This window comes from Molossus molossus, unplaced genomic scaffold (genome assembly GCF_014108415.1).
Source record: "Molossus molossus isolate mMolMol1 unplaced genomic scaffold, mMolMol1.p scaffold_m16_p_17, whole genome shotgun sequence".
NCBI classification, from domain to species: Eukaryota; Metazoa; Chordata; class Mammalia; order Chiroptera; family Molossidae; genus Molossus; species Molossus molossus.
This window is the reverse complement of record NW_023425352.1, coordinates 36,635,813-36,650,237: the sequence shown is the minus strand read 5'-3', so window position 1 is coordinate 36,650,237 and position 14,425 is coordinate 36,635,813. Positions and strand designations below refer to the sequence as shown.

The window sequence follows — 14,425 nt, the reverse complement described above, 5'->3', positions numbered from 1 at the left end:
AGTAAATTTGCACGGCTGGTGTGGCTCAGTGGTTGACCCATGCACCAAGAAGTCACCGGTTCAATTCCCGGTCAGGGCACATGCCCAGGTTGTGGCCTAATCCCCAGTGGGGGGCATGCAGGATGCAGCCAATCGATGTTCTCTCTCATTGCACTTCTCTCTCTCTCTCCCTCTCTCTCTCAGACCCTTCCTCGCTCTCTAAAATCAATAAAGAAAAAAAAATTTGGAAAAAAAAATCAAGTAAATTCAAAAGTAATTATTTCTTTTATTTCAACTCTATAAAGTATACAACAGGCACTCGGCAATTACAGCTGCAGGAAAAATACAGAGCAAATCAAAGCAGGTTAAGTTTATGAAAAAGTTTTAATCTACACCAAAAGAGTGCAAGTGGTCAGTGACCATCTGATGACAGTTGTTGCATTCAGACTAACAAAGAACTCTTTCATGTAGAACAAATTGGTAAGAGGACAATCAAATAACCATAGCTGTAAGAGTACAAAAGAACTGACCAGTTGTAAAAACATCATACATTGAAATAAATTTGATACATGATGCTCAAAGAACTGTCCCTTTACTTGAAAAGCCCAAACCTCGGAGTCATTGTCAAAGTCGCAGAGCTGTGTCTGTTGATGCAGGGGCCGCTAGGGAGGACGGCTAACAACACACTCTCAATGTTTAGCTTTCTAGGTCTGTCGAAAACTTGCCTCATAAATGATTTGCATATGCAAGAACTCGGAGAAAGCATCCTGTTTTGTTGAGTGGTGCACCAAGGGTTTTCATCATTGGTTTTATAACAAGGTTTGGTTAGCAGTCATCTTCTAATTTTTCTTTTGAATTGGACCATTGTAATGGAATCTATAAAATAGATTAGAACTGGATAGTACTAATTTTTTTTTTTTCAACTGAATCTGCACAGCTTAGCAAAACAGGAATACCTGTATACAGACTGGTAGTATGTCATATATTAATTTGACCTGCACATACATTTATACATTTCACAGAAATGACGCTGTATCTCATTAACAGATACACAGCTCTGGTACATTTAACAGAAATAAGAGAACAACTTCATCATTTCTGTAATTCATCAATATTATATAATAAAGTCTTATAAATTGTTAGCAGAAAGAACTGTAAAACGCAGCAAGCTAAGAAAGGACAACATTTTGAGGTGTGTTTGTCTTTGTCATGCAGCATAACACCAAATTTGTTTTTGTTTTTTTATTAATAGGATGCCATGAATTTAAGGCACTTGCAACAATGCCAGATAGCCAGGTCATGTTCTAAACTATGGGACAGATGAAAAACAATACAGTTGACATAATTTTCAATCATACTGACAATTATGACATTAATTCAAGTCTACTTAGACCCCAAAACATTATTCAATACAAATAAAATGAAATAATAATGCGTGAAACACTAAAAAAAGTTATATGTACCACAAAATATCACACAAAAATATCTATTTACATAAATATTTGTCTGTGGTCCTATTGTGAAATAAAACATTGTTATGGATCACCTCTACGTTATGAAATCATTTCTAATATCCTTAATTTCAACATGGTAATTGACTTCTTGTGATTTAAGTTTACCATCAGTGGAGTCATTTAGAAATGAAACAAGGAAAATTCAATAGCTAAAATTATATATTACACATGTGTAGTTCACATGCATATCCCATACCTTTAAATAAAAATTATGACTTGTAAAGAATATAATCAAAATAAGTGTTTTAAATGTCACATGGATCTGATTTATATATTAACAAAGAAGGTACAAACATAAAAATCATTTATAGCAATTTTCCAGAAATCATTTTTTCTAATATATTCAATCTACCTCATATACACTATTATGATGTTTCTTTTGTTGGCAGTTTTCAGTTTTCCCGTAAGTCAAGATACACAGAAAGCCCTATTTCCCATACTGGAAGTATTAACAAGAAAGTCAGTTAACAACTCAAACAGGTTGTCCCTCTCTTAACTCATCCAGATGTCCTTTAGTGTAGGAAAATAGAGAGGGGGCATGAAAAATTCACAAGTGAAGTGAAACACACTTTATGAAGCTGACCATGAATTTTAGCCCTACTGTCTTCATTGAGACAAAATTTAAATCCTCAAAACTCAATGTAGGCAATCAAATGAATGTTCTCTGTTAGTACTTCTTGGATGATGTAGTTCACTTTAATGTTTGGGCGATTGCTTTAGAGAGCCTAATGCAATTCCACAGATGAAATGAACAAAGATGCAATAACAAGTGTGAGGAATGACCTGTAGGTCTGTTTGCTGAATACTGCCCATGGGATTTGCATGTATTGGTTGTCTTAGACTTGAACCACAGCTCCAAAATTCATAGTTAAGTGCCAATCTCTGGGGCTATTGAGCTATTTGAAAAGTTGCAGGAGCAGATTCTTTTTACTTAATGATTAGGTAAATTTAATATTCTAGCACTCCTTTAGCATGCCTACTTCATTCTTTTTCAACAAAAATTACCAAACATAAACTATGATGTTCAAATTATCTATCTTTAAAATCCCAATGGAAAGTGATATAAATCGTCTACATTAGAATTTGTTGCTGGATTGTAGGTTGGTGTATTTAATTAATGTAAGTAAATATTCTAAAATCTGTAGAAGGAAGTGGATATCTTGGGGAATAGATTGGTTTTGAGAAATTATTTGTAAGGGAGAGAGAAACTCCATAACACAAAAAATAATATCTTAGAATCAAAGTTTTAATTTAATTCTAATTATATACTATGCCCTTAATACTTTAATTCTCCAAATATTTCTTAGATTATTATATTTTTAGAAGATATATTCTAAAGTAGCCTTACTATGAAAAATTCAAACCAAAATAAAAATATATCCTTCTTGGATACAGTATAACGATCTAGGTGGACATATTATTTTGCAGAAATGTCTATATTTGTTTGACTTTTTAAAAAACAACTCTACTGGAAAAATGCAAACCCCTATGTAATATACCAAATTCACACACAGTTCCAAATCAGGATGACAGCCTGTAAGGCTATGCATTTGTCGGAGCAGATATAATTCTATTTGTCCAGGAAAAGCTTCCCAGTGGTTCTGTTACTTATGACAGCTAATAATAGTCAACTGGCCTCCCAGCAAAGGACTCCGTTTAAATTGCTGATTCTTTTCCCCATGGGAAAAAAGCAAATCAGTTTAATATTTTCAAATCCAATCTTTTCTAGGTAGTACGATATTTTAGGACTGTAATATTTTTGTTCTATTTAGCTAACCTTATTTTTAAAAACTCAGATTCCTATTCTTTCTATTTTCACAAACACATGGATTCATATCAGCAAATTCATGAAAAGGTAATCAATACCTGGCCAAGTTCTTGTCTTGTTTCCCAACGTCACCTAAGTAAGGTTACTCTTCTGGCGAATCTACGAATCTCTTGTGCTTCTTTCCTCCTCCTCCTCCTCTTTTTATTTTTATTTTTTTCTTTTGGTTCAGGCCTAAGACAAGAGCTAGTTCAAATAGTTTTTAATCAGCCTTCTCCCTCAACCCTAGGTTATGTTGTATACGTGAAATCTGACAGGAGTTTGGTTTGGTGGATTTGGTGAAAATGCTTGAGTCTCTGGCTACACATGTAATGGTTAGAATTTGTGTTGTCTGTTCAGACACTGACATTTACAGATGAGAGATATACATAGCACCTATATAGTTTATTTTTATTTTTTGGATGAATCTTGATCCCTCTCCATCCCGCCCCACCCCTGACCCCAAGGGTTTATTTTTATAAAAGGGAATATTTTAAGCCTCAGTTTGAGGGTGTGTTAGGTCATAAATAAAAAACAATTGGCTGCTAGTCACTTATTTCCAGGACCATCTTGAAGCACAATATTTTTTAAAAATATGAAATGGTTGTGAATTGTTTTTTTTTTTCCACTCTGCCATGCCAATTTATCAAAAAGAAACAAATATCATGCATGTTGTTTTTTCTTCCATTCTCTGTGAAAAACGCATATATACCTGCTATGAGAGTTCTCAGCAGACTCCATAGCAGTTGTGCTTTTAACATACCAATTTTTTGAATCTGTCAGAAAGGAAAGGTAACATTCAGTCTTGTCATCAGCACGGCTGGGAAATGAAATCATGAAACTTCTAGCACTGGTTTGACATGAACTCTGTGACCAGCGAATGTGTGGTCCTCTGTTACACGGTATGTACACCGGCCTGCGGTAATAGATCCTACAACCCTCACCCGAAGAAAGGGAAGAGCCCAGTTTTGGTACCATAGAAATCTGTCGTACCCAGGATATTATTTTTGATCTTCTTGATAATTCTGGCAAGGTACAGACTCTTTTACTAGATTGAAGTGTTTCTTACTGTCTTTTGAATTATAATCAGAGCGAAGCAAGATCGTTGCAATAATAGAAAACATCTTTTTACTGGTGAAAGGCTTTGCTTCAGGACCACCATGTCAACTGCTATTTTTAGGTTCCAACAGAAAACATGTAAAGAGCACTATTGTCATCTAAGCAATAAGTCCTAATGCCACTGTAGTTACTGGAGCAGCATCGATCAAAGGCATCGTGGTGACCCCGAGCACTAATCTTCTCTCTTTCCCTCAGGTTTGCTGGCAGCTGTGTCTCAGAAAAAGCTGTCTTCAGCAAGGCAGAAGCAGGTAAGAGAAATACATTAGAAGTCTATGTCCCATCCTGAGTTGTCATCAGGTGGTGGCTCATCATTGTCCTCAGGGAAACTGTCAAAATTGCTTGTGTCTGTGGGTGATGCAACCTAGGAATGAGAGAATGAACAGTAAAAAGTCTGATTTTTTTTAAAAACCCTATGATATATTTTTTAAAAATAATGTTTCATTATTAATTTGAGAGAGAGAGAGAAACATCAATGGGAGAATATCGATTGGCCACCTCCTGCATGCCCCCCACTGGGGATTGGGCCCACAACCTGGGCGTGTGCCCTGACTGGGAATCAAACTGGTGACCTCTTGGTGCATGGATCAATGCTCAACCACTGAGCCACACCGTCCGGGCCTGTGATAGATTCTAAAATAGCATTTTTTATTCATTCCCTAATCAAATGACTTTTTTGGATGTCTCCTAGGTAGCAGATTTTATGCTTTGTTGTATTGGGGGTCACAGTGGTGACTACAAGTAAATATGGTTCTTGCCCTCATGGAGTTTGTATTCTAGTAAGGAATATGTTGTGTGATTATAATTATTTGATCTTTTGTGATTATTGGTTTTACAGTTTGGTTAGTACCATGGGGAAAAAAAAGATGTTGTGATAATATAAGGATCATCATGGAAAGCCTCTTTGAAAAAGTGTTATTTTAAACCTAATAATCAGTGAGTTCAATAACAAGGAAATAGCATGTGCAAAGGTCTTGAGGTGACAGTGCTCTGTGCTGAATTAACCAAAAGAGGCCGCCATGGCTGCTGTATGAGCAAGAAGCGGAGTGGGAGGAGAAGAAGAAAGAGGGCAGAGTCGGGTTACATCGAGCCCTGCACATCTTATGGATTCTGTGGATTTATTCCAAGGATAATAATAAGCCATTTATAAAGTCAAGCAAAACTCTTGGCTCTTTTACTGGGCAAAGTTCAATCTGTAGAGCATTGGTAAAAGCAGCAAAGAAACACATTTTGGTTTCTCTCATTATAATATTTAAAACCATTTACAGATAAAAATGCCCCATTTAATATTACCATTGCATACAAGGAGACCCCCGATAGTTTAGGATAGTTAAGGCTTAATATTTTTATTCCTACAAGTTTCTCATTCTACTCTTGTTCTAAAAACAAAACATGAATGCAATTAGAATCTGTAATGTGAGACATGGCAATGGCATTTTTGTGTTGTTTGTGAATAAACATAAACATTAGCACAGAAATAAATCTTAGAAGTAAGGAAACGTTTCTGTATAAAGAGCAGTCTTGCCCTGGATGGTTTGGCTCAGCGGTTAGAGCGTTGGCCCGTGGACTGGAGAGTCCTGGGTTCGGTTCCCACTCAGGGCACATACCTTGGTTGCAGTTTGTCCCTGGCCCCGGTTGGGGTCATGTGGGTGGCAACTACTTGATGTGTCTCTCTCATATTGATGTTTCTTTCTCTTCTTCCCTCTCTCCCTCCCACTCTGTCTAAAGATAAATACCAAAAGTGTGCTTGGGTGAGAATAAAAAAATAAAATAAAAAGAAAGAGCAGGCTTGAGTTAGTCCCAAAGCAGGACATACATAAATGAAGGGATCAAGACCATAAAGCAGTCCTCTCCTCTTAGTTAATATGTAGCACATTTTATTAGACATAGTCAGTATTGAATCAAAATATAAACTCAATCAATTGAAATCTATTTCAAGTTAATATAGTGTAAATACCTTTGTCCTCTTAGTGGACTGGCTAACAAAATTTTGATATGTTAAGAAAAGGAAGTTAAAAGAAGAGGAAAGAGAATATTTTCATTGCTTTTCTAGGGCTTGCTGGGAGAATAAAAGAACACAGTTATGCCTAGGAGTGCCTCAAAGGAATATGGGGGCAGTATGCGATCTTTTAATGGCTGAGTACTATTCTATTGTATATGCATAAATGTCTTTATCCAATCACCTGTCAGAGGACACTTAGGTTGTTTCCATGTCTTAGCTATTGTGAATAATGCTGCAATAAACATAGGGATACCTTTATGAATAAGTGTTTTTAAAATTTTGGGGGTAGGTACCCAGAAGAGGGTCATACAGTTGCTCTATTCTTAATTTTTTGAGGACACTTCATATTGTTTTCCATAGAGGGTGCACTTCATATTGTTTTTCATAGAGGGTACATTTCCACCAGCAATGTACCAGAGTTCTCTTTTCTCTACATCCTCTCCAACACTTATTTCTTGTCTTGTTGATAATAGTCATTCTAACATGTGTGAGGTGGTGTTGCATTTCCCTCATAATTAGTGAAGCTGAGCATCTTTTGATATATCTGTTGGCCATGTATATGTTTTCTTGGGGAAAAGTCCTCTGCCTATTTTTTAAATTGTTTTTGTTCATTATATGCTTTGGATATTAGAACCTTATTAAAAGTAACATTTGCAAATATCTTCTCTCATTCGTTTGGTTGCCTTTTGTTTTGTTGATGGTTCCTTTTGCTGTGCAGAAGCTTTTTAGTTTGATGTAGTCCAATTCATTTATTTTTGCTTTTACTTCTCTTAGTTTTGTGGTCAAGTTCACAAAACCCCTTTGAGACCAAGGTCCATAGTTAGTACCTATGTTTTCTTCTAAGTATTTTATCGTTTTAAGTCGTTTATTCAAATATTTAACCTATTTTGAGTTTATTTTGGAATATTGTGTCAGATGGCAGTGTAGTTTCATTCTTTGGCATGCGACTTTCCAATTTTCCCAGTGCCATTTATTGAAGAGACTTTCCTTTCTTCATTGTATGTTTTTGGACACTCCATTGAAAATTATTTGCCCATATATGTGTGGGTTAATTTCTGGGCTCTTAATTCTTTTCCATTTTTCTGCCAGTACCATATTGTTTTGAATATTGTGGCTTTGTAGTATAATTTGAAGACAGGAAATATACAGGAACAAGGAAGGAGGAATTACTGGTGGTGGGGGGGGCAGCATAAATTCAACAATATTCGGCAGGAATCATAAACAAAAAATAACATACATTGTCCTAACTCACCCAAGTATACTCACATACATACTGTATCTTATGTAGAGAGAACACATATGTGAAGAATTTAAAGTATAAATATTTCTGGTAATAATTCATGAATATGACTCATTAAAGTTAATGTATTCTTATTCTTGAGTAATGATGTATAAAGTTTATAATGGGGAGAAAACAACATCAGGTTGATAGAGATTCATTATACTCCTCTGTCTATATCAATATATATTTAACACTTACCATACTAAAAGTCAACTTTTATTCACAAATAAAAGAAACTTAACTTACAATGAATAGTTTAAAAAACGTAACTGTAAAATACATTTATAATAACCATCCCCTAGCTCATCTGTTTTTAAGCTTGGATTTTAGATGTAATTATTTTAATGTAACTTCTATTGTTTATTTAATCTGATCATAGGATAAAACTTTAAAAATAACAGATCTCAGATGATTGACAAACGAAAGTCTACTCACACTTGGTATTATAGGAGGTGTCAAGGTGCCTTTTCTTAAGCCTTCCCAATTAAAGCCCTCAAACCATCTAGAAAAGGGAAAAACAAGTGTGAGTTAAAAGCATTTTACCTCAGTTAAAACCTTCTCAATGCAACATCTGTGATGCCCATGACTGATGGAAAGCAGGCAAAAATCCTTTCTATTTAATTGCAGATTTTTAAAAATTAGCTTATTTTCTGGAATGCATCTTTCAAAAAATTGAATTGTCAAATCTTTAAACACCGTTTAGAAAGCAGCTCCTTTTTACTCTAGTAATTTCAGTCATAATGTCTGTATGACCTTGTTCCTATACCATCATTATAATTTTAAAAGTGTCATGACATGCATGGTCCTGTGTCTCAGAGAATATTTTATTTTAAGGATGTAGAATCAGGCATGAAAAGTCAGGACAGAAAAAAACAAAACAAAACTATCTTCTTGTCATTGCCACTAATTCATTAGACAGCTAATTAACCTTTCACATCTCCTTTTCCTCCTTTTTTAATACATTTTCCTCCTTTTTTTCTGTACAGTTTTTTTTGTGAAAATGTGGACCAAATAACATGAAGGTTTTTTTGTGTGGTTGTGTTTGTGTCTTTGAAATAGTTCACCATTAGCAAATGCTTATACCAAACTCTTAGCAGACCTTTGAGATATTCATAGGTATTTTGGTATATAAGTTTCTTTGGTAGGAATGTGAATTTCCTGTGAGTGCTACAGAAACAGACAACTAGAAAAAAAACAGTTTGCTCTTAGATTAGCTCTAGAACATCCATCAACATGCATAAGGCCTGACATTTAAGAAGCTCTATTTTTTTTTTTGTCATATTATCTAATTAAAAAATGGTTGGAAAATATATTTTACGGCTAGTCTAGGCAATATGACATGGTGTGGTAGAGAACTTTTGTTTTTAATATTCTGGTAAGGAATAGAATCCCAGAATTAAATATACCTTTCCTCTGGCTAATTGCATCAGCCATACAACCAACTTAAACACATACACACGGCCTAGGAAAATACTTGTCAGGTTTTCTGAACCCTCAAACTTAAAAGTGCAAGGAAATGATACTTGCTTGTGCTTTTGGATGTCTTTCACTCCATTTTTCAAATTTCCTAATCTTTCAGATGGATTGTCCCTAAAAAAAAAAAAATAATAATAATAATAATTGATAAGAAATCTAATTTTTTTCCACAAGCCTTTTAAAAAAATAATATGGTTGAAATACTTACCTGCAGAGTTTTTTAATTAAATTAGCAGCATTTTTGGCAATCTTCTTTGGAAATTCGATCATGTCGATCCCTCTCAATATGATGTTGTATGTTTTCATAGGGTCGGGGCCTGAGAAAGGTGGGCTGCAGGAATGAGAGACATGAAAACAGATGCTACTTTTATTTTCCAAATAAGGAAACTTGAATTGTTATAACTCCATAAATGACATCAATTCTTATTTGGGGAGCTTATATTGGGATGATGATGGGATAAAACTTGATTAATCGCAAAACAGTGTGGAAACCTTTCTAAGTAAACTACTTAGCAAAGCCACAAACGGGTCAAGTTTGTCTGCTGTTCCTCTTATTTTAGTGTAGGCATCTTACTCCTTTCGATGTCCTTTGTCATCAAGGTGTCTCTTCCACTTTCTGGTATTGATCATGTCACTGAGCACACTTTGGATCACGTTCAAAATTTTTAGGATAGTCTACAAGCGCATCAATGATAGGACTCCATTTTAGGGTACCACCAGCCTCTGTTTCTCTGAAATACTAAGCCATTGTCTCACTCAGCATGCTGTGTATTTTACCCAGAAGATTCTTGCCAAGTTAATCTGGCTAATGCCTCACTTGTGAGGTTTTAGCTTAAGTGTCATATTGCTTCCTCAAAAAGGTCTACTCTAATCCACCTAACATAACCAATCACATACCCTTAACCAACCAATGTAACATAATCTAATAATCGAAGACTAACTTTATCTAAATGAGGGTCCCTGGTCATACTTCTTTCTTTTCTCCTTTTGACAGCACCCTTTTTGTTACTTACTATGCTTTGCAATCACTTCATTAGTGTGATGATTTGTTTTATTTGTTCCTCCCTTCCAGCCTGAATTTTGCTCTCCACCGGGTATTCCTGGAGTCCAGATGCCCAGCACACACTAAGTTATCAGTGAATATATGTTGAACTAATGCTTCTTTGGAATAGTGCTCCTCCTATCCTTTGCTCCCTGTTGATCAGTGCTCAGTAGCTAACCTAACACAGGACATCCTCTTTGTTAGGAAAAATGTAATACCCAAGTCCTCATGAGCCAGATCTCGTTTTTGTTTTTCTTTTTTAAATCTATCCATCCTTGGGATGTGGCTTTGTGCCAAGATAAGGGAATAAAGAGATTCCTTTCCATCAGATTTCTTAGTTCAAACAGAACAATATGGTATGCAGTACCTTGAAAAATAATATTCTCCTAATACAGGGAATAATGTCTTTGGGAAAAATATTATGGATTATTGTTTTGTCCATCATGTTTATTAATAGCAGCAGTTCAGCTTATTTCCTTCTATTGAGCAGGCTACAAACAATTAGCTGCTTAAAATAGGGAGTAAGTAGTAGTTTGCTCGTGCTGAGAACTGTGATGCTATCTGCCTTGAGTTTCTGTCCCAATTTTCTTTGACAGTCACTTTCTATTTCCTTTAATATGCCATTAGCTAGTACTTTAACCTGTCCATTTCAAATCACGTTTTAACATTTATAAACATGCAATTCTACTTAATATTCCTTTAACATTTAAATGGTTTCTTTCTTGTGATGTTATAATTCTATTTTCTCTCTTAAGTTGCCAGTTTTAACTTTTCACTTTAAAGATGAGGCAGAAGCACATCTTAGATTTCTGGCTATCAATTGAATGTGTTGCTAATATATATTTTTGCTTTTGTATTTATCTGTTGATTTTAGAAAGACAACAAAAATCATTGATTGTCTTATATAACTAGAGTTACCAAAGCTTGCTTTCCGTTTCCATTTGCATGGAGTAACTTTTTCCATTTGTTCACACCTAACATTGGAAGTGAGTCTCTTGTAGGCAGCTATACATGGCTCTTGTTTTCTTTGTTATTCGGTCAGCCTCTCTGTCTTTTGATTTGAGGACTTAGTTTACTTACATTTTAAAGTAACTATTGATAGGGCTGATTGCCATTTTGTTAATTTTGGGGGGATGTTTGTACTTCTTTTTCTCTTGCCCTTTTCCTTTCTGACTTAGAGTTTCTTTAGTGGTATCCTTAAATTCATTTCTCTTTATCTTCTGGGTATCGATGTATGTTTGAGCTTTATGGTTATCATGAGGCTTAACATACTTGCAACAGCTTATGTTAAGTTGATAACAGTTTGTTTGAATGCATCCTAAAGATTTGCGTTCCCTCTCCCAATACTTTATATTTCTATCACCCTGTATACCCTTTTATCTTGTGTATCCCTTAACTATTAATTATAGTTATTGTTCATTACTTTTGTCTTTAACCTTCATACTAGCTTTAAGTGATTATAGTTTTACCATATGTTTACCTTTACCTGTGACATTTTACTTCCATACGTGTTCTTGAATTGAAAGAAAGTACCCTTTCTTTCTGTTTAAACAAGTCCCTTAACTTTTTTTGTAAGGCTGGTTTACTGGTGATTAACTTCTTTAATTTTTGCTCATCTATAAAACTCTTTCTCTCTCCTTCAATTCTGAATAACAACTTTACTAGGTGGAGTATTCTTTGTTGGGAGTTATGTATTTTCTTTCCACGTTTTGACATGACACTCCTTACTGACAGGTGTGAGATGGTGTTGATTTGCATTTCCCCAATGATTAGTGATGTTGAGCATCTTTTCATATGTCTATTGGCCATCTGAATATCTTCTTTGGAGAAATGTCTTTTCATGTTCTTTATTATTTTTTATTAGATTGTGTGTGTGTGTATAAATTTTTGTTTTGTTATTGAGTTGTATGAGTTCCTTATATATTTTGATAGAAACCCCTTATCGAATATATCACTTGTGAATATATTCTTCTATTCAGTATTTTGTCTTTGTGTTTTGTTGGTTTCCTTCACTGTGCAGAAGCTTTATAGTTTGATAAAGTCCTATTTGTTTTTTGGTTGTTGTTTTGTTTTTGTTGTTGTTGTTGTTTTCTTTTGTGTCTCTTGCTTGAGAAGACATATCCAAAAAGATATTACTAGACTGGTGTCAAATAGTTTACTACCTATGTTTGCTTCTAGAATTTTATGGTTTCAGGCCTTACATTTAAGTCTCTAAATAATTGAGTTTATTTTGTATATGGTATAAGTGGTCCAGATTCCCAGTACCACTTGTTGAAGAGACTTTAATTTCTCCATTGCATATTTTTGCCTCCTTCGTTGTAATTTGGTTGACCCTATAAGCAAGGGTTTATTTCTGGGCTCTCTATTCTGTTTCATTGATCTATGTGCCTGCTTTTATATCAGTACCATACTGTTTTTATTATAGCTTTGAAGTATAGCTTGAAATCAGGCAGTGTGCAACCCCCAACTTTGTCATTCTTTTCCAAGATTGCTTTGGCTATTTGTGGACTATTTTTGTACTACATACATTTTAGGATTATTTGTTCTAATTCTGAGAAGAATGCCATTAGTATTTTGACAGGGGTTACATTGATTCTGTAGATTGCTTTGGCTACGATGGTCATTTTCATGATATTAATCCTTCCAGTACATGAACATGGCATATCCTTCCATTTATTTGTGTCCTCTTCCATTTCTTTCTTCAATGTTATAGTTTTCGGAGTACAGGTATTTCACCTCCTTGGTTAAATGTATTCCTGGGTATTTTATTCACTTTGATGCATTTGTAAATGGGATTTTCTTAATTTCTTCTTCTTATTGTTTATTATTAGTGTGTAAGAATATGAGGAGTTTCTGCATATTAATGTTGTATCCTGCTACTTTACTGTAACAGCTCTGGCCTGGGAAGTACTGGCATTCTGGAGAGCAGTAGTAACAGAGCACAGAGATGGTGCCCATGGTGCCCACTGTCTTCAGCAAGGCAGAGGAGAGCACAGATGTGGGAGACTTTTTGCATGGCATCCATTCTGTTACAATCTGCTCTGCCATCTCCGGCCCCAAGGCAGGGTCTCTCTGCATACAATGTCTCTGCATTCCTCTAGATAATTGTTTACTCTGCTAGCCATTCTTTGCTTATCATTTGTTCCACCTGGAGTATTTACTGGAATTTGCTTCAGGTGGGATACTCATTAACTGTTTCACCCGTTTTTCCCCTATATAGTATGTGAACTCCCCCTGAATAAACGAGACTTGATCAGAACCCTGTCTTGTCTCCATTTCTCGTGTCTCTTGTCCCTCCTCATCCTCACTCCCCCTCTAGAGTCCTCGTTGCTTGACCTGTGGGACGGGTCACCCAAAGATGACACAAGCCACGAAGGGGAAAAAAACAACAAAGAAAAAGCATACAATTAAATAAGATGGCATTCACCAACTGCAGCCAAGTGGAGGGAGAGCACAAACATTGTACCTGCTGGTCTCTCCTGGAGGGCCCCTCAGCAGGCTCCCCACTGTGTGTTTATCAGATCTTTGCCACTCAGGCCAACACTCCAAGCCATACAAGGGAGTGTCTCCCACACAAGGTCTGGTACCCCTCCACTGGCTGCTTCTGCTCTGGGCCCTGAGGTGAGTGGGCCCGAGTGCAGGAGTCCTTTCAGACATTTTCACATCAGTGTAGCCTTCTCGGTCTCATGGATGTGAGGCATGTTGGTTTTCAGAGCTAAATGGGTGAGGGGCTCCTCATCATTCAGGTGCAGGTCTTAAAGGTGGAGGTGCTCATTATGGGGTTCAAACCCTATGTTATGCCATCTAAAGCTCTGGGGTTTGAATTTTATCCCAAGTATGGGTTGCTGCACCAGGAGTGGGCTTTATACCAAGATTGTGTTCCAGACTCTCCTACCCTTTCAACATGGGCCTTCTCTCATTCACCTGATGTATAGGAATTGCTTAGCCAGTTCTTAATGTTTTTTTCCCCAGCAAAAGTTGTTCCTTATGTAGCTGTATATTGGGTGTGTTCATGGAAGGAGGTGAGTTCAGAATCCTCTTACATTGTCATCTTGAATCATATCCTCCTAAGTGCCTTTATTTCTCCTCATAAGTACTTTTTATGTTATAAGTACTTATGATAATAGATTAAGTTCAGCTTTGGCCATACTACACAGATTGTAACTTATAGTGCTTCGTTTTTATTACTGTTTTGCTATTCCATAATTTC

At 35.8% G+C, this 14,425-nt stretch overlaps 1 protein-coding gene across 2 annotated transcripts in view; it reads right to left on the bottom strand.

Moving 5' to 3' along the window:
- Positions 1 to 245: 245 nt before the first annotated feature.
- PRKG1 (protein kinase cGMP-dependent 1) overlaps positions 246 to 14,425 on the bottom strand; it is a 1,169,747-nt gene continuing 1,155,567 nt past the window's right edge. For both annotated transcript variants that reach the window (XM_036265967.1, XM_036265966.1), the window contains exons 15-18: positions 9,382 to 9,504; positions 9,225 to 9,287; positions 8,133 to 8,199; positions 246 to 4,777 (exon numbers count right to left, since the gene is read on the bottom strand). In XM_036265967.1, the coding sequence (XP_036121860.1) occupies positions 4,679 to 4,777; positions 8,133 to 8,199; positions 9,225 to 9,287; positions 9,382 to 9,504 (352 nt within the window). In that variant the 3' untranslated portion in view covers positions 246 to 4,678. The remainder of the gene's footprint in view (positions 4,778 to 8,132; positions 8,200 to 9,224; positions 9,288 to 9,381; positions 9,505 to 14,425) is intronic.